The sequence below is a fragment of the Agelaius phoeniceus genome, chromosome 14, assembly GCF_051311805.1.
Source record: "Agelaius phoeniceus isolate bAgePho1 chromosome 14, bAgePho1.hap1, whole genome shotgun sequence".
Classification (NCBI taxonomy): domain Eukaryota; kingdom Metazoa; phylum Chordata; class Aves; order Passeriformes; family Icteridae; genus Agelaius; species Agelaius phoeniceus.
In genome coordinates, this window is record NC_135278.1 from 9,438,114 (window position 1) to 9,457,418 (window position 19,305).

The following is a 19,305-nucleotide window of genomic DNA, read 5'->3' on the forward strand; positions in this document are numbered from 1 at the left end:
GCCTCCCATTGGTCCGCCGTGTTGTCCGTCCTTCGTAGCCCCGCCTCCCCGGACAGGGCGCAGCGAAGCCCGCCTCTCCTCCTTGCGCCGCCCGCTGATTGGCTCGCTGCCGAAGGACTGCAGTTTCCTATTGGCTCTGCCACTGCCACTCTGGCGCGCGGCCCGGTCGGCTCGCCGCTGCCCCCTCGCCCCGCGCGCCGGGCGCTCCGCCCGCCGCCGCCCCGCCCTCCGCGGAGTCACGTGATGTTTTCGCCGCGGTGCCGCCGCCGCCGCCCGTGAGTGCGAGTGGCCGGAGCGACCGGGGGGAGCGCGGACCGGGCTGGGGGCGCAGGAGGCACCGCCCGCTTCCCATGCACGGGGCGCTTCTCCGGTGAGCGCGGATTCCCGCTGCCCGCCCTGTGCCGCGTCCCCGGCGGCACCGGACCCTGCGTGGCCCCTAAGATGGCGAGCGGGATGAATGGCCCGGCCGGCGGCGGCGGCGGCAGCGAGGAGGAGCCGGGCGCCCGGCACACGGGAGGCGGAGCCGCGCCCCAGCAGGAGCCCGGCGTGCTCGGCGCGGCGGCGGGCGAGGGGGAGCCGGCGGCGGGCGAGGGCGGGCGCTGCCCGTCCCCTCAGCCGCACCACCTGCTGCTGCTGCTGCGGCGCTCGCCCAGCGCCTCGCTGTGCCCGGCGCCCGAGGCCGCCCCCGCGCCCGGCCGGGCCGTTCCGTCGGCGGGCCGCGGCGGGCAGCCCCCCCCGGCGGGCCGCGGCGCCGGCGAGGACGTGAGGAAATGCGGGTACCTGCGGAAGCAGAAGCACGGGCACAAGCGTTACTTCGTCCTGCGGGCCGAGAGCCACCTGGCCCCCGCCCGGCTGGAGTACTATGACAGCGAGAAGAAGTTCAAGAGCAGCCTGCGGGCGGCGGGGGCCGGCGGGGCGGCCGCGCTGTGCTGCCCCCCGCCCAAGCGGGTCATCCCCCTGTACCAGTGCTTCACCGTGAGCCGCCGCGCCGACGCTAAGCACAAGCACATCATCGCCCTGTACACCAAGGACGAGTACTTCGCCATGCTGGCCGAGAACGAAGCCGAGCAGGAGGCCTGGTACCAAGCCATCAGCGAGCTCATGAATCAGAGCAAGAGGGGCTTCCTGGAGCAGGAGGACCATGCCGATCAGCAGGTGGATGAGGATGATGAGCACTACGGGGCCACCCTGAGGCCTGGCACCGTGTTCAAGGAGGTGTGGCAGGTCAACGTGAAGCCCAAAGGCTTGGGACAAACGAAAAACCTCACTGGAGTGTACAGGTTGTGCCTCTCCAGCAAGGCCATCCACCTTGTCAAGCTGAACTCGGAGGTGCCCTCTGTTCACTTGCAGCTTATGAACATTCGCCGCTGCGGACACTCAGAGAATTTCTTCTTCATTGAAGTGGGCAGATCTGCCTCTATTGGGCCTGGAGAGCTCTGGATGCAAGTGGATGATTCGGTTGTTGCCCAAAATATGCACGAGACTTTTCTGGATACCATGAAAGCTCTAAAGGCCTTTGCAGAGTTTAGGCCCCGAAGCAAGAGCCAGTCTTCTGGTGGTGGCAGCGGTACCAATCCCATATCCTTCATCACCACCAGAAGGCACTTGGGCAACCTACCCCCCAGCCAGACAGGCTTGCAGAGAAGATCTAGAACTGAGAGCGTTGCTGGAGGCACTCCTCCTACCACCAAAAGCAACAACTCCTATCGCTTCAGAACCTCCAGTGAAGGAGAGGGAACCATGACTAGACCTTTTAGGTCAGTGACTGGGAGTCTGATACACCTGAATACTGCAAGGATGAATTTGGGCCGGCAAGAAGGGAGTGGAAGGTACGTGAGAGCCGCTTTCAGCTCATCTTACCACACCAGGTCTGCTTCGCTGCCTGTTTCTCATTTTCCCTCTACCACAAGTCCCATCAGTGTTTCTTCCAGCAGTGGCCATGGTTCTGCTTCGGACATGCTGACCAGGCCTTCTAGCTCATCTGTTTGTGGTTCCCCAAGTGATGGGGGATTCATCTCTTCCGATGAGTATGGCTCCAGCCCTGGAGATTTCAGGTACTTTAGGGTGAGGAGTAATACACCAGATTCCCTGGGAAACACACCACCTATCAGAGAGGAGAACTGTCTGAGTGAGTACATGTCCATGAATAAGCAACAGGGAGATGATGGCTCAAGAGATGATTATATGGAGGCTGAAAAATGCTTCAGGAAAAGAGCTTACTCTCTAACAAAGCCAACTTCTGTGGCAGTGCAGCAGAAGACAACGCAAACTACAGCTTTGTTGGATGAAGATTCTGCAGGAAATCATGGACGTTTACTTTACTCTGAAACACCAAAATTCAAAGATAACCATGAATTGGAGTACAGTGACACTAACCTTGATTCCATGTGTAACCAAAGCAGGAGTAAAGCCAGGGATGATGGGTACATGCCAATGATGCCAGGAGTCGCATCTTCTCTATCCAGCACCAGCGATTATTTGCCAATGACTCCTAAAAGCATGTCTGTTCCAAAACAGATTAACAATTCCTGGTCACCATCTCAGGTCGACTCCCGAGGCTATATGATGATGTTTCCAAAGGGCAGCTCTTCACCTGTACGGAGTCCTTTAACTGGATTTGCTTCTAAAGGAAGTAATGAGAAGATTGTAAACAACGAGTATATGGATATGTCACCTGGCAATTCAGTTCCAAAGCACCCCGGTGATTCAAATTATATTCATACCACTTCTGTTTCCAAAGGTTTTAGTTCATATTTTTCTTTGCCCCGAAGCTTTAAGGCATTATCAGGACAAAATGGTGACCACAGTGAATATGTTCCAATGTCTTCACCTGGAAAACTCTTGTACGGTGCACCAGAAAACGTAAAGGGGGTCAGCAGTGAGACTCTGGCTAATGGCATCTCTAAATTGCCGACGCTGAAGGGTTCGGATGAAGGACTTGGGCAGAGCAGGGCTGCCAGGCCCACACGACTGCCCCTCGGTACGAGAGGGAGTAACACCATCCCCAGGATGTACGATCGCACAGTTCCACCCGAGCCAGCCAGTCCGGGGGAATACATCAATATTGATTTTAACGAGAAGGCGAGTAACACGCCCTATTCCTTATCTGCAGAAGGATCTCCATCATCTCTAGGCTCCAGCAGTGACCACAGGCAGTCACCGCTCTCTGATTACATGAGTGTTGACTTGGATGTGCAGTCACCAAAAGCAGCGAAGGAACTGTCGAACTCTCTAACAGATATTTCAATTTATGCAAGTTCCAGTATTCCTAGAAACCAACCAAACCCTGACTATGCCAGGCTTTCATTTGGTGCTGCATGTGTTAGCACGGCAAGTAACAGGACTGATGACTACACTGAGATGACGTTCAACATGGCAGCCACACCACCAAGGCCATTTGCCACTGAATCTGATAGTGCTGGAAAGATGGACAGTCCTTCTTCCATCGTTAATAGACTCTGCATTGTGGATCGATATGCTGGTAGCAGTAGCTTCTCTGTCCCTAGCTCTGACCCTCCTATAGGACCGAAAGTGATTCGAGCTGACCCTCAAGGCAGGAGGAGACACAGTTCTGAAACATTCTCTTCTGCTGGGACTGTGACCACCTCATCCTCTTTCTTTACTGACAGTAGCAAAAGACACAGCTCTGCCTCATTTGACAACGTTTGGTTGAAACCGGATGAAAACATTTCTGATGGTCAGGAAAACAAAATGTCCAGGGATACCTCAACTGGATTTCAGAATGGCTTAAACTACATTGCTCTGAATTTACGTGATGACCCTCTAAGCTGTGAGGCGAATACTACAGCGCCAGCTTGCCATCTCCAAAATGGTACTTCAGGTTTGGACAGTGGAGCTTATGTAAGCATAGATTTCAGCAGATCAGATGGGCTGAAGTGTAACGCGAGAAAAGGTTTGTAACTTCAAAAGCACTTCCCTTTCATGCTTGCTTAACCATAGGAATTAGATTGTCTGCTTAGTGCTGTCTTCAGAGTGGGGTAAATGCTTTTTATAATCTCCCGTGTTATTCTAGTACAACCAGTTTTGTTGTAGTGCAGCATCTGAACCGCTGAACAGCAGTGAAAGGGGATGTGGCCTAAAGCATTTATTTGCCTCTTCTAGGCAGTCAGAGGTGCTATCAAACTGTCGTCTGCCTTTTTTTCCCCTTTAATTAATTTTGCTAGCATAAGCATTAATGGTATTTCATGTTGTGAATTCTTGTCCTGAGGTTAGAATAGCTCTTTTCTTCACTTCTGTTTTGCTATTTCCCTTCTTAGAACTAGATGACTCTTCATTTTTTTCCTGAACTGAAATTTTTGTTATTTAAAAGCTCAATATGGCTAATTTTGGTTTAGACCCCTAAATTTGAGGCTTAAATATATTTCTTAATGTAGTTGAAATCTATATTACAGCTTTTTTTTTTTTTATGTTCAAATCTGCTCAGATTTATTTAGCTGAATCTTATGTAAACAGAACTCAGTTTTTTTTCCTTGAAGGTTTGGTGGCTGCTTGTGAGCTTTGGTCCTCACAGCATCTTTGTGTCCTCTGGAGAAGCCTGAGGACTTGGCTGACCAGTGTGGAGGGGGGCTCAGGCAGCTCATGGCCTTCTCATTCACCACCTAGGGCTCAGCTGAGCTGTCACCTTTCGCTGGGATGTGCCTCTTGTGTAGCAGGTGAGGGATGCCTGTGGTTGAGGAGGAGCAGGCTCTGAGCAGTGTTCCAGCTCTGAGACCTGCTGGGGGAGGCTGCTGCCTTTCAGGTTGCCAGTGCCTGACCCAGCGCTAAGGTAATGCAGTTTGAAGCGTGCATAAACATAAAGGCGGTGCAGGTGGGGAGGAAGAGTATGGGGAAGAGGAGGGACACTCCTGTTGATGTGATAAGCTCTCCTGGCGGGAGCAAAGCCAGTAATGAGCGGTGTCAGTGCATGTCCCCCGGCTGAGGGCCGTGTGTGTGTGAGTGCTGTGCTGGAAGTCTGGAGGAACAGGCATTGCTTTGGTGCCAGTGACCCACTGAACTCCTTACAGTCATTCACTCTCTGGTAGAAAACCACTTTTGTTGGAAAGGATGTTTTCCTCTCTTTGCAAATGTACATATAGTCAGTAATTGTTGGATACCAAGAGGAAATATTTAATCATGGTTGGACATTGATACTTGTCTACTCTGTCCACAGATAAAGCAGTAAGGGGGCAGGCTGCTGCTGACTTTTATATTTTTAATATTTTTAGTTACAATCTTGAACACTGGAAGGATTTTTTTTTCTAGTTTTGCTTTAAAATTAAGTTTCTAAAGGTAGAAGGTGTTGCAGGAGCTTAAAATTGTGTAGCTTTTACTAGTGGAAAGTAGAAGCCTGACTCAGCTCGCATGCCATTCAGAGTCTGGCAGCACTGCTTGGGGCTGCTCAGAAATGTGTGGTTTGCCTTAGTGGTTTTTTTTCCTCTGCTTTGTTTTGTTGGTTGGAATCAAATTTAGAAGACGTTGAAAGTTGCCAGTCCAAGAAGTGCTTTCTTCCAAAGTCAGTCTTTCAGCACTTCAAAGATTTGTCTGCTAAATCTGCAGTCAGAGGCACACTGATTGCTGCAGCTAATTTGTTTGTTTTTTCATGTTTTTTTTTTTTAAAGCACCTCCAAAACCAGCAGAATATTAAACTTGTTCTTATTCCCCTTATATGACTGAAATCTGTGTTATAAAGTAATTTTTTTTTACATAATTAGGATGAAAAAAGAACAAATATATTTTCCTTTCAGCTGTATTGTAAATATTACATTGAAAAATATTTTACAAGAGATACTGTGTTTAGAAATTGTGTTTATGATAAGCATTTTGCTTACTGTTGCTGCAGCAAAGTATCTACAACCCTGTGCTTGGGGTTTTTTCCTTCCCTATTACAAGTTGCAGAGGAGTGAGAGGCATAACAGCTGCTGGCTTTTGTTGGGAATTGAAGTTTTCTGGAAATGAAATGCATTAAAAGGAAGCAGAAACAGCTCTGTGCAACAAACCATGGGCTTTGCCAGGAAATCAAGCATCTTTATAGTCCTAATGAGAAACACAAAATTATACAAGGCCTAATAGTTTTCTGTGAAGGCAGTATAAAATATTTCTGGTATATAGCAGGAGGGTAGATGGGGTGTGGACACTTATCACTTGTAGGGGCTCATGAAGGGGTGAACAGATTTTGGAATAGTCCAGGCTAAAAGCAGCTTGTCAGACTTGAATTTAGCACTGTAAATTGGTGGTATGTCTGTTTCTCAGGAATGATTTAAAACTCTTGATTATAAGGATAGCTGTTTATTTTCACATATGAAATCATGTCTGAGCTATAGCAAGCACAATTTTAGAACTGTATTCTTTAAACAGCTTATTGGTTTCTATGGTAATAAAGCTTTTATTTTAATATTTAAGAAGTTTTCTGTAATCCAGAAAAAACATTTTCACATTCCAATAAGTAGTGAAAATAAAGCTTCAGTCTTAAACCTCTTGTCTCCTGAAGAGGTGTAGTGTGCCTTTAGGTAATTTATATTTTTAATACTTTTGGAGACTTAGCAGAACTGCGTGCTGTCTTTCTTACTGCATCTCATTTTTTCAGTCTCTCTGCCTGAAAAAGTGCTCTGTGGCTAAATCCATTCTTAAGGAAAATATTTAGCAGATGTATTTACCCTTAACTTCCTAGAAAGGAGCTATCCCCTCGGTATTTCATTCTGACAGGTAGAGAACTTCATCTCTTCTCCCTGAACCACAGTTTTATTGGAAGGAAAACACTTCCCAGCTTTGGATTGTTTGCTTTTTGTTTTTGTTTGCTTAAGTGGCATATTGTGTTCTGTGACTCAGCTGTGTTCTCCAAACTGCCGAGGGTGGTGGAGTGATTTCCAATGCATCGCTGCTCCCTCATTGTAATTCCCAAACTACTTATGGTTCAGGTTCACTGATGTGAATCAAACATTTTGTTTTCCCCTTCTCCATTCATGACATGTATGGAGGAGGGGGAGAGCACAAATGTGGAATGGTAACTAGGCCTGACTGACTTGTTATTAAACTTTTTTTTAGGGGTTTAGGCAAAGCTGAGCTCAGGTTTTATGTTGATAACAATAATAAGAATATAAGATACTGATTTTCAATGCTTGCAGTTTAAGGAGGTCATTAGCAAAACAATTTCATCATGAAATTGTTACACAATATTGAAGCAAGTGGTTTGCAGTTTTGATTACATGAATCTGAGTCATGACATTTTGTGCTAGGAGTACAGAACACTAAAGCTACTTCAAACAGGGCTTAGCTAATGTATACCTTGTTATTGGACCTTGTAGAAACTAAGCAGGATAATGAGAATGGGCAGTAATAAAATGCATAATGAGTCCTGTATAATACAAGTTTCTTCAGTCTTAATTAGAAATATTATACCTTCAAAGATACCCTGGACTCAAAAACCAGCTGTTTAGAGTAAATGTAATGTTCAGCTTAATAGCAGCTCAGCTATTTTACACCCACTCTTCAATCTTATCTGCTACTCTGTGGTACTTACCTGATATTCTAGCACTATACTATTATTTAAGATGTTCTGTGAAGTGCAGGATTATAACATAATTGTTCCTCACCTTTTTAATCTCTCCTGTTCCAGACTGGGTGAGAGTGCTGTGTATACTTGGGAAGCTGAGAGGAAGGAAAACAACAACAGCTGTAAAGCAAAACTTATGTTTTAAATTGTCCAAATCCTTTCTGGTAACTTGCATATTTCAAATGCAAAATCTTGAAGAATATAAGGAACAGTATATACTTTAAGACATTCAGAAGCTGAAAGTTTTAGCTATTACTAATATAGTAAATTACAGTTTATGGGATATGAAGCAAATAACCACTCCTTTTGGGTTTCTAAGTAGTGGTTTTAAAGTTTGTTTCAAACTGAGGCTCTTCTCTATTGGCAGAATACTTAAGGCAGGGGCCCATTTAAAAATAATTTGAAGAACTCTACTGCAGCACATCCAAATGCTGCTGTGTATCCTACATCTTTGAAGTAGTGCTGGGATAATAATTCTTAAAAAAACCCAAACAACTCAAACCATTTTAATCTTGCTGTAACAGATGCCACTTTAATAATATTGGGTAACTTGCAGCTATGCTTAAAAATACCCAGGGTAATTTCTTCTTGAGTAGTATGTGAGCTGCTGAAGGCAGAACAGATTTTTGCCATGTGGCGTGGGAGTGAGTTAATTATGACATATTTGACCAAGAATCAGTTCAGTTTTACTGTACTTTGGTGAGAAAGTCTGAGACAAGAATGTTCCCCTGCCATTGAAAGAGAATGCTTACTTGGAGTCAGTGTTGAAATACTTCTGAAAATACTTCAGCTTTCCAGACTTCAAATCCATAGTTGCAGCTGATGGTGACGTTTGTCTTTTTGGAAATCTAAAACCTTTCCCTTGTAGCTGTGTAGAAGGTGAAAGCATTGGCTGCAGGATGCAGGGAGGTCTGGGAGTGTAATCCACCATGGGTTTAGCATGCTTTTTGTGGCTGTTTTTGGGTTTGTTTTGTTTTTTATTTTAAAGTCTTCTGTTGAAATCTTAAATGCATTATTACCCTTTTACTCTTCCCTCTACAGCTTCACATTTTCCCCTCCTCCCTTGATGTCTGAGGGCCCCTTGTTCCCCTGTTGCTGGGGCAGCAGGTTGGAGCTGCAGAGGGTGGGCAGCGCTGTTTGGTCTTTCCAGAGGCTGTATTCCAGCATGTGATTACTGGGCTGGTTTGTCACTAGGTATTTCTTTGGGGTTTTTGTATGTCCAGTGGTATGTTAGCAGTAGGTAGAGTTTGGGTTTGCTTTTCTCTGCATATGGTCTTTTTTTAATGAAAGGATCTTTAATACATTTTCGTCATTTTGATTGCTCGGGGGAGGATTTATACCTTGAGGTTTTGGGTGGTACTAAAAAGAGCTTATAGTGCTGTGTTGTACCTTGGTGTGTGTGTGCTCTGTTTGTGGGTCTGTGGTGCTCCCAAAACCATGCTGAATTCTGTTGATTGCGCTAACAAGTTTGTTTTTCTGAGCTGAAGAAGGAAACAAACTCCAGAGTTCTATTTTAGGTACTGTTGTGATCAAATGTGGCATTCTTCAGCTCTAAGGAAAATGGAGTGATAAAACTGGAAGGCAGGTGTGAGAGAGTCAAACTCTTTGGAGCCTGAGGATGTACTGTTACTGCTGTTTTCTCTTATAAATGGCCTGTTGTCTTACAACACTACCTTAAATGGTGTGCAGTGACTTGGCTGGAGAACTGTTTGATGGTCCACCCTGAAAATTTGCTCTTTAACTTTTTTCAGTTCATATTCTAAATATTCTCAACAATCCTATGAGAATACAAGTTGCACAAGTTGCACTTGTTGTCTTGCAGGTTTAGGCAGTGACAAGGGAAAAATGGAGAAGTGTGTTCCAATTTTAATCAAGCTCTGCAACTCTGTGAAGGTCACTCAAGCTTAGGGATGGGTTATGATTTACTTGAGAGGCAGAGCTGTGATCAGGAAGGGATTTCTGACATACTTGAGGGCAGTGGGAAGACAAAGGTAAATGAGCCTGACTCATCAAAGGCATTTCAGAGGTGTTGCTGAGTATCTTATCTAAATGATCTTGAACATATATAAGTGTTAGGATTTGTGGAGATTTTGCTTCAGGTGTAGCATTACCCCAGGAGCAACAGGGTTAGTAGACTTAGCAAGAATTTTCTGCCCTCTTTCAAGTCATGAGCTGTATCTTAAGGGCCAGAGGTTGCTTATTTCCAGACATTATTTTTCTGTTGATTTAGATCTATGGTTGGATGCAAACCATTGAGACTGCACCTGTGTGTATACATGTGTTTTCTGTGCCAGTAACTTGTGAGTTGTGTGAGGTCTAATCTTTTTTATTCTTCCAAGAAGAGTGGGTTTTTGAAAGCAGTGGCTTATACTGAAATTATTATAGTTATGAGTTGGCTGTAATTCCAAGGTAAAGATTCTTTCTTGAGTCACTTAATGTGACTCAAGAAAACTGAAAGCTTTAATAAATTACTACTAAAGGTAAACAGGGGTTGTATTCACTGCATAGCATATGTATGTTATGAACTTCTTTAAATACCAAACTGGATTATTATTTAGGGCATAAATAGATAAGAATAGTACTTCGTTTTTGCTAGGGTATGAAAGGCTGATAAATATGCTGCCTACTTGGAGGAAGGTTCCCTTTTTAGTAGAACAGAATTTTGCAGAAAGACTGAGAATATCAAAATGCCTTTTTTTCCTTCTGAAAATTGTAGGAAGTAATATCAAAAGGGCTGCAAAAAACCCTATTGAAATTGGTTTCTGAATTTATTGAGGCACTGTTGAGGGATACTCTCCTTCCATGGGGAATAGTGTGATTCTGTTCCTGTACTCATGCTGACCCAGTTGGGTTTATTGTTTAGGTTCTTGCTGACCAGATGAATTAACCATGTAACTTTTTTTCCTGCTGGATAGCCTGAACCTGAATTATTTTTGGGAACTATTGCAACTAGTGCTTCTTGTTAGCCAGATCTCTCAGGCTAGCGGGAGTTTGGGAAGTTCTTAGTGCCAGTGGAGCAGATGTTGTATCATTGATAAGTATGTCCTGACTGCATACTAGCCCAGGCAGAGCTTCTCCTGTGAGCTGTGGGATAGGTAATTTGTATGAAACCCCTGTTCAAGCTATTGACAGGCACTGGCATTTCTGTTTGCTCTATGGAATTATTTTGAATCTTAAGTTAAACTGTTAGAACAATTTGTAAGCTCTTTGCTTTTCCAGTGGTACATTGCTCCATAACAACATTTGGTTTTTGTTTGAAATTTCGTGTGAAATGCTTTGGGAGGCTTTTTTTGTCTATATTTCACTGTGTGATGTTTTTTGGGGTGGGTGGGATTTGTATTTAAGTGTTTGTAGAACAAGATGTTTTTAAATTGCAGATTGTGGTGAACAGGAAATCAGTTAGAAATGAGCTGAAAAAATGAACAGATTTGATCTTGAGGTCATTCAGACATTATTACAACAGTCTGTTAATGAAGCATGTAGCTCCAGACAGGATCTCTCCAGACAGGATCTCTACTTGTGGAACCTGAACAGGTAGACAGGAGAGAGGTCCCCATATGGTGCCACAAATGTAAATGTGTTGGTCCCTCTCCTAAGGAGCTTACAATTTAAAGATGAAACTAAAGAGATGGATGAAACCTAATGTGCTGGGGTGGAGAGGAAGATAGAGATCAAGGCTGCTGCCATTGGCAGAGTCCAGATAAGAGTGTGGAGCGATAAAAGGCTGCTGAGAGTGGTTGTAGGAGAGGAAGCTGGTGTAGGCACTTGGAAGGGTATGCACATGGCAGGGAGCAAGGGAAGGTAGTGTTGTAATGGTTTAAATGACTTGAAAAGGATGAGGTGAATGTCAGAACACTGGCCAGGATATTAATCTTGGTAAGAGGAATGTGGGCCAACGTGTATCTCTGAGTTAGGAACACGTCCCAGTGTTTACTTCTCCCTTTTAGATGTGGAATATGATTTTTTTTTTCCCCCCCCCGTTTTTATTTATTTTTCCTTTCTGTAAGTTAATTTTCCTGCAGACCTGTGGCTGTAGATTTGGTGTGAGCAGGTATGCATACCAGAACTCAGGATCACCCAGTGCAGCATCCCTTGGCAGTTCATGTGGTGTCTGGGGGGGCACTGGGGCCTCTGTTCTTGGTGAGACTTTGCTCCAGAAGCAGCCAGGCTGGTGGAACTGCCTTGCCATTACTACTGGCTTGTTCTTGGGGTGTTTTTAGGTGGCACCTCTGAGTTTCAGGCAGTCTTCTAGCATTGGAGAGAAGGCACAGTGGGGCTTGGAAGATAGTCACCTTTAGGATTTATAACCAGTGTCCCAGAGCATTTGGAGCCCATCTCTAGGTGGGGAAGTCTGCATGGGACCTGCTCATTGCTGCTGGGTGCTGTCAGCTGCAGGAATGATTCCTGTGGAGGCTGGAGTGCAGCACAGTCACTTTCACTGGAGAAAGTTACTTTATTTCTGTATCTGTAGATCAGGTTGAACCAACACTGCAGTGGTTTTGGGTAAATCTGGAAGTGGTGGCAGCATCGAGGCTTGATTCACTGTTGAGGGTATGAGTGATTGAAATATTAATGTTGACATGTTCCATAAGGCAGACCCTAAACAAGAATTGGACACTGTTGATTAAAGGTTGTCTGTGTTTAGAGTCAGTTTAACTGTGTCCTTGTCAGCTCCCAAACTGCTCCTGGAAGCTGGAAGTGCAATCCTTGGCTCTTGGGCACGTCCTGAGGTTTGGGAAGATGTTGCTTCACACATGCAGTCCAATCTGAACCTTTCTTTTCCTCTCCTGTGTGAGCCAGGCTTTGGGGTGTCCTAATATTAATGGAGAGTCAATGATGTAAAAATTAGGAAATGTAAAAAATTGATGCATGCCACTGCTATGTGTGATAGCAGAGAGTGACTGATAGCAAAGATCTATTTATTTTTCTATGCAGGCACACATGAGCCTGCACAGGTGTGTAACTGGTATTTGCCTGTGTAGTAACTTTGCCTTTGACAATCATTTATGGCACTAGAGGTGAAAGAAAAAGGTGGTGCTGAATGCTTGCAGGTGTTGAGGTCTAAAGTGGTTGAGAAGAGGGAAGGAATGAATTACAACAGGTGAAACTCATGTAGAAAGGAAGTTTTGGGAAAGGTGGTTTGGAAGGTGGGGAGCTGTTCCATTAGTCATGAGTGACCCTGCCCTTTCTCTTGGTTGTGTTCCTAAGAACAGTTTGGCTCACTCAAGCCCCAGACCTGTGCCTGCAAGCAGACACTACCAGGCAGAGGAAGAGCAGGGCAGGTGTGTATAATACCTCCCACAAACACACACCCAAGCCTCTGATTTTTTTTTCTTTTTCTTTTTTTTTTTTTTTCCCCAGCTTGGGGGATTTCTTGAGCCCAATGTAGTTTGTCTGTTTTATAATTCAAGTCTGTTTTATAATTCTTTAATCCAAGTACTTTTCCAATCTTTCTCTGATCCTGTGTAAACTCCTTGTATCCACAGCAGCCCCCAATCCATCAGGACATGCTGCCTGCAGTCCTCTGTGCATTTTGGACCCTGCTCTGTACCAGCTTAGTTTGGCAGCCCCTGGTTTGTGCAGAGGAAGAGATAACAAATCTTATCTTTTTTCTCCAGGCCACTTAGGATTGTGTAGATGCTGTGCCCTCCTGTGCCTTAGGCTTGTTCAGAGTGTTGTACCACATGCACTGTGGACCTGTGCTGTAATCTGGGCTTTTAAAATTTCCTGTTATGTTCTTTGCAGGCTGAAGGGTTCTTGTTACCAGTCTGTGCCTCACTGGGAAGTTGTGTCCCACCTTGCAGGAGTTTTCTCTGCACTACTGAAAGTTCCCAAGTATTCCAAGTCCTTTCTGGATGCAGGAGGCAGGGCTGTATGCACAGAGGTGTTTGCTGTGGCTGGTTTTTCTCCTGTTTGTTTCCAGACAGTTCATAATGCCCACTTTGCAGCAAGAGCACAGACAGGAAATATTCCTCTCTATTGGCACTCAGGGCTCCTGACCTTTGTCACGGGAGCAGAGGGAATTGCAGCAGGTGGTATTCTCAGAAGCCACACAAACAACTTTGTTTTTTTTGGCTAAAATTTACCCATATTTTCTGTGGTTCAGGTCAGGTGCAGTAACTCACACACTTGCTGAGAGAATGCTTTTTCAAAAGCAAAACCTTTTTTTTGATTCTTTTGCAACATGAAAATCTGAAGTTTTGAACTATGTATTTTGAGGTGGAAAAGAGTAAATTTTTAGTGTTGTTGTGTTATATTGTAATAGAAATTTAGTTTAAAACCTCCAAACAAACAAACTCAAAAAAATCTCCAACAACTTCTTGTCAAGCTGTCCAGTGCAATTTGAGTTGGTATTAGACCTCTGCCAAAACTGCAGGCAAGTTTACTAATTCTAGGAATAGTATCAGCAGCAGAGATGACATTAGGGAGTGTGCATACAGCCTTCCTAGAAACAACCCTGCTGTTTATTCCAACAGGAAAAGAAGCCACTGTTGCAAGAGATAAGACATTTCTGCTAAGTGAGTAGAAATTATCTGAAAGCATGGGAGAGGTTTTTAGCTTGTAAAATTGCTGAGCACTAATAGTAGCAAACCTGTGTTTTGAATGAACAATTCTGGGATATTGGTACCAATTGCTGTGTTTAAATAGTTTACCCAGTGAAAAGTGGGTCATGCAATAAAGTGGTTTTCTTTTGCACTTTGTTTTGCTTGTGGAAAGTCAGTAAAATTATAGGTTCAACATAAATTAGTTAGCTGATTTTGAGCATCATTAGTCTGTTGTTGGCTGAAGAAAGTACATGGAATATGTGCTTGGTGGTCAGCAGGTAGTTGAAGACCTTGCCAGATCAGGCTGTCTCTGTGTCAGGGCCTTGTTTGGGTCACACAGGCACCATAACTCACGTGTGAGGGATGCAGCAAGTGGGTCAGGTTTTGATTTGTATTTGTAGACTTGGTGTCTGCCAGGTGCAAATTAAGACATCTGGCTTTTCTCAAGTAACTCTGCTTGCCTCTAGCAAGGTCTAAAACTATGCCATTCAAATAAGAATTCCAAGAAATAGGACAATGGCATGGGATAGTATCTGTGTATTTGGTAAAATTCGGAGCAAAAGAAAAATTTTCACTAATTTGGGAAGAAAGTATTTGGGCAAATGAGCCCTCCCTGGCCTGCCTGCCATGGGGAAGGCTCCATGTGGAACTTGCTGCTGTGCTCCTGCCCCAGCCTGGCTGCTGAACAAAATGCTTTTGGATGCCACGTTGTGTCCTGAGGTTGTGCTGGGTTTAGTGCTTTCCTGAACAACAGGAATATTGTGTGGCTGTGTGCACAAAAAGTCTAGGGCTGCTCTGCTGCTTTTGATCTGCATAAATCAGATTAATTCTGATTTCCCCCTAACCTGAAGTTCAGGAAATGGAGAACTTCAGCAGTGTTCTCCAGAAAGCATTAAGCTGTCTTAGTCTTTGACATGGAGATTTTAATAATTTAATTATCTTAAATTAATATCTTCTGTAAGCAAAGCTTTTATCCTTTTAGGAATCAATTGCAGAATTATGTCTGTAAAAGCCTTTCCTGTAAAAACAGGTATTATTTAGGATGGATTTCTTTGAGAGAATTAGGGTATGTCTGCTGTGTTCTCAGAACCTCTCAGTATGTTTCAAAGTGTCCTGACTTGTATGGCCTTGATAATTCAGACAGAGGAAATGAAGTGTAAATTCCTTATAGTCTCATCTCATACATTTTCAAGTGGAACACACTGGGTTTGCATCTAATGAATTACAGCTGATTTATATCTCTGCCCCATATTTTTATAAAACTATATGATTTTTGCATAGAAAACTTGCAGAATGCTTTCTCAGTGTGTTCCTTAATTTTAAATAAAACGTCTTTCAGCAATGCTGCCATCCTACTTTAAATATTTGCCCCTTAGTTCTCTTCTGCCTTGTGATCTTTTTCCTCTGATTGTTCATCAACAAAACTCAGACAGCTGCTTGATCCCATCTTAAACTGATGAATTGAAATGGAATTGTGTGGAATTTTCCAAACTTTGCTTCTATATTTCATGGGATGAACTTTGAAAATGTTTGGATGCTGTCTAGACTCGTTTTCCATATTAAACATTGATAAGAAGTTGAATTTGTACTATAGTCAATAGTGTGAAGCAGTAGAGGTCAATTTTGAATAAAGGCTGAAGCTTTTGTGCAAAATCTATTAATAGAGCTGAAGTTTGGATCAGAAAGCCCAGTGTAGGGTGCAATGCAATGAGAACTACTTAGAGTAGAATATTTCTGGGCTGCCTCGAAAGGTTTTTGCAGAGGTTTTTTTGCTGCTTGTTTGTTGTCATGATCAGTTATCAGATTTTCTTTTTTTTAGAGTGTGTAGATTTTCTTAGAAGAGCTTGTGGCAGTCCAGGAACAGCTGTGTGTTTACACTGCAAGCAAAAGTTCTGTCTGATCTGGCCACCGAGCTTTACTTGGTGCATTTGTGTTTGAGAACTTCAGGGGAATGCTGGGTTACTCTGTGAGAATGTACCTCTTGTCTCTGCAAGTTCACATCTCATAATTTGTTTATCTTATAGAAGAGTTTCTTCATCCCTTTTCCTGTCAGCTTCCTTTACTGTTCAGTCAGTGCTGAGTTAAATCCATTCATATGGGATCTGGTATGAAGTGTTAATCTGGTTTTTATTGTTGATCAGCAATTCTCATATCTGTACTATTAACATAGGAAATTGATGTCTAAGGAATCTTAGATTATGAGACTGAAATAAGATTATTCAGCTTCACAGAAGCACTGCTGTTTTCTTCAAGCACTGCATGGCCTCATTAGGTTTCCTTCACCAACTGGTTAATGAAAAAATGGAAGCAGTTCAGGTGTGGGAGAGAAGAACCATCAAGAAGCTTCATGTGCAAGTTCTTTTGCAAACTCTCAAAATAAGGCCACGTGACCCAGCCCAGCTTCATCCAGGGATGGGGGTCTGGGAATCCTGCCAGGGCTCTGCTCTGTGACTGCACAGCTGCCTGGGGCTGCAGACCCCACTCACCCCTGGCTGCAGCCTCCACTGCTGTGACAGGGGATTTCTGGGATGCTGGAGGTTCCTGCTGGGTGACCTGTGGGCCTTTGGCTGCAGCACAAATGGACTCCTGAGGTGGCCTTTGGGAATGGTGGTGACTGCAGCACTTTGTGGGAGGGATCTTGCAAGACTTTGGTCTCCTCTTAGATTTCAGATGAAATACTTTTCTTTTATGTGGTCAAGTTTCACAAGTTGCTCTTAGCCTTTTCTGTCTGAGAAAAGATGTATGATAAATGTGATATATATGATATATGTGTCCATATATACATATACACCTATATGTGTATATATATATATATATAATATATCTATCTGCTTGATACTTTCATACCGAAAAGTGCTGATGACTCAGGACACCAGCTAGCTGTACTGCTCCAACTGCAATATTGCAATTTCCAGCTTTAATAAGGGGATTAGAGAAGTGGTGACAACCAATAGCTCCATGTATGGAAGACTCAAGGCTTTATGGAATGACATCAGCTTGTAAGTGATTATGTGAAACTCACTTATGTTTACTTACAGTTCACACAATTCTGTTTTACCTTAAAAATGGAGAAGAAACATGTTGAATTGTAGTTTATAAATCATGGAGGCAGGAAATTAATGAGCTCTTGTTTAGGATGTGCAGAGTTTTGGGAAGGGGAGATGCTGCAGGGAGGTCTGCGGCTTTCTTCTGGTTTCTGATAAATGAATCTGTGCTGTTTGAGGTCCTGCCCAGAGTTACCTGATGCTCTTGCTTTGGTTGCCATGCTGCTGCAGTATATCAGGCTGCTTCAGAGAATTAAACTTAGGACTTAAGCAGGCTTGGGGTTTTTTTTGCTCTTAAGCCCTTCCCCTTCCCCTCCTTAAATGTAATTTGGCATTAGTTTATGAAAATTTTCAAAACATTTTATGTGTAAATACTGAGTTCTGCCATATGGGATTGTCTGAATCAAGCAACTGGGCCTTTGCTCTTCAAAATGTTTTGAGGATGTGCTTGGAGAGATTAGAATAACTTGTCAAACAGCTTTCAGGTGTGTCTTGTGTGTAAGGCGTGGAGGAAAAATGTCCTGACAAAAGCAGAGACAGTTTTTGAAGTTCCTTTTATGTGAGCTTACAGGTCCACAGCAAGGAAAGGGTGGGGGGTTGCTGGTAAAGTTAATTTTTATTGAGTATAAGTTTAATATAGAAGCTTTAACTGTTTTAATGTTTGACTTGCATGCATCACTGAGGTGTGATTCATTGCAAGCTGTGGTGCATATTTTCATTCTTTGGTCTTACAACAAAACAATATTTTTCTGAAGAGGAAAATTATTTCAGAAATAATAGCTTCAGTTGGCTTTTGTGAAAACAAAGCCATTGCTGACCACATCATGCTCTGTGAGTACCAAGCAATAGCTTTTTGTTGTGATCTTATGATGTCTGTGAAATAACACAAATAGAGATTCTCAAGTTGTGGGTGTATCTTGGCTGTTTCTTCCTTTAATTGAGAAAAACTAAGTTGCTGTATTTTTGAAATCACTGAAATATTGGAAAAATGAAACACAGCAGCCTGGACCTTGGTGAGGGTTGTGTGGGATTAAAAGGGATTTCTCCTGAAGTGGAAGGACCCCTCTTTACTTCCACACTGCTGCCAGCCCTGCCATTGCCTTTGCCCCGCTGTCTCTGAAGCCACAGGCAGCTCTTGCTGAGTGCTGGGATAGGGCAGGGCTGCTCAGCTGAGCTTTGGTCTTTTTTCTATTTTTTAGCTTTCTTATTTCTTTCAGAGGGAGAGTACTTTTAGCTGGACAGAAGTCAGAATTTCTTTAGCACAGGGTGGAGTTTGCGTGTGCATACCTCATGATTGGTTTGTAAGTAACCATACAGGTTTGCAGTATTACACATAATGCTTGTTCTTTACATGGTCATCTTTTCTTTGGCATATCCCTGGAGTAGAGGCAAGGAAGACCTATGAGATCTTCAGCAGTGAGATGTAGCTGATGTCCTTGTGACCACCAGAAGAGCATGGGCAGGATTAAGCCCCGAAACCTCTTCCTCTGTTCTAAGGGTCTGTGCTGCCATTGGTGTGCTGTGTAATGAAGTGTTCCCATATTGCAGCTCAGGCTCCCAGAACCAGGAGAGAGCTGGCACTGTGTGGCTTTGAGGGAAAAAGTAGCTGACATTTTCTGTATGTGTTGTTTTCTTGAGCCTAAACCTCTTGCACTCGTTGTTTCTCGATGACAGCAACTGGCTGTTTCCTTCTTCTCTGTACTGCAAGGAAACATCCTGCAGGTATGTACCTCAAACCCTGCAGAGAAGGTGGGCACAGACACCTGCCTGGCAGAAGACAGTGCCCTCAGTCTTGGCTGAGAGGACAGAAATGGTGGAAGAGGACAGTCTGTCTCAGTTGGGAGAGTGTGATTCACTGGCTGGCTTGGCAGTAGCCCTCCAGACTGAAAATTGGTGCTCATGTTGGCTCAGCTGGGAGAGAAAGGGGTTTTGTAGAGAGCTGGAAAGTGACTTTTTATATGTTCCTCCTTTGTGTTCATGCAATTGCAGAAGGCATTTGCATGCCCTTCATCACTTTGTCTTCCATGTCAGGAAACTCCTGAGTTGCTCTCACCTTGGCATGTGCATGGTTAATTGCAGGGCTGATGTTGTGCTTTGAGGGCAGGCTCCCTCCTGTTTTCATTTGTGCCTCATGGCCCATCTGTACCTTCCTGCAATACAAGAGTAT

At 43.9% G+C, this 19,305-nt stretch overlaps 1 protein-coding gene across 1 annotated transcript; it reads left to right on the forward strand.

Moving 5' to 3' along the window:
• The first annotated feature begins 227 nt into the window (after positions 1-227).
• On the forward strand, positions 228-16,182 carry IRS4 (insulin receptor substrate 4). The gene is made up of 2 exons (XM_054641138.2): positions 228-3,913; positions 15,914-16,182. The coding sequence occupies exons 1-2, from the start codon at positions 442-444 to the stop codon at positions 16,030-16,032; spliced, it is 3,591 nt and encodes a 1,196-aa protein (XP_054497113.2). The 5' UTR covers positions 228-441; the 3' UTR covers positions 16,033-16,182.
• Positions 16,183-19,305: the final 3,123 nt, after the last annotated feature.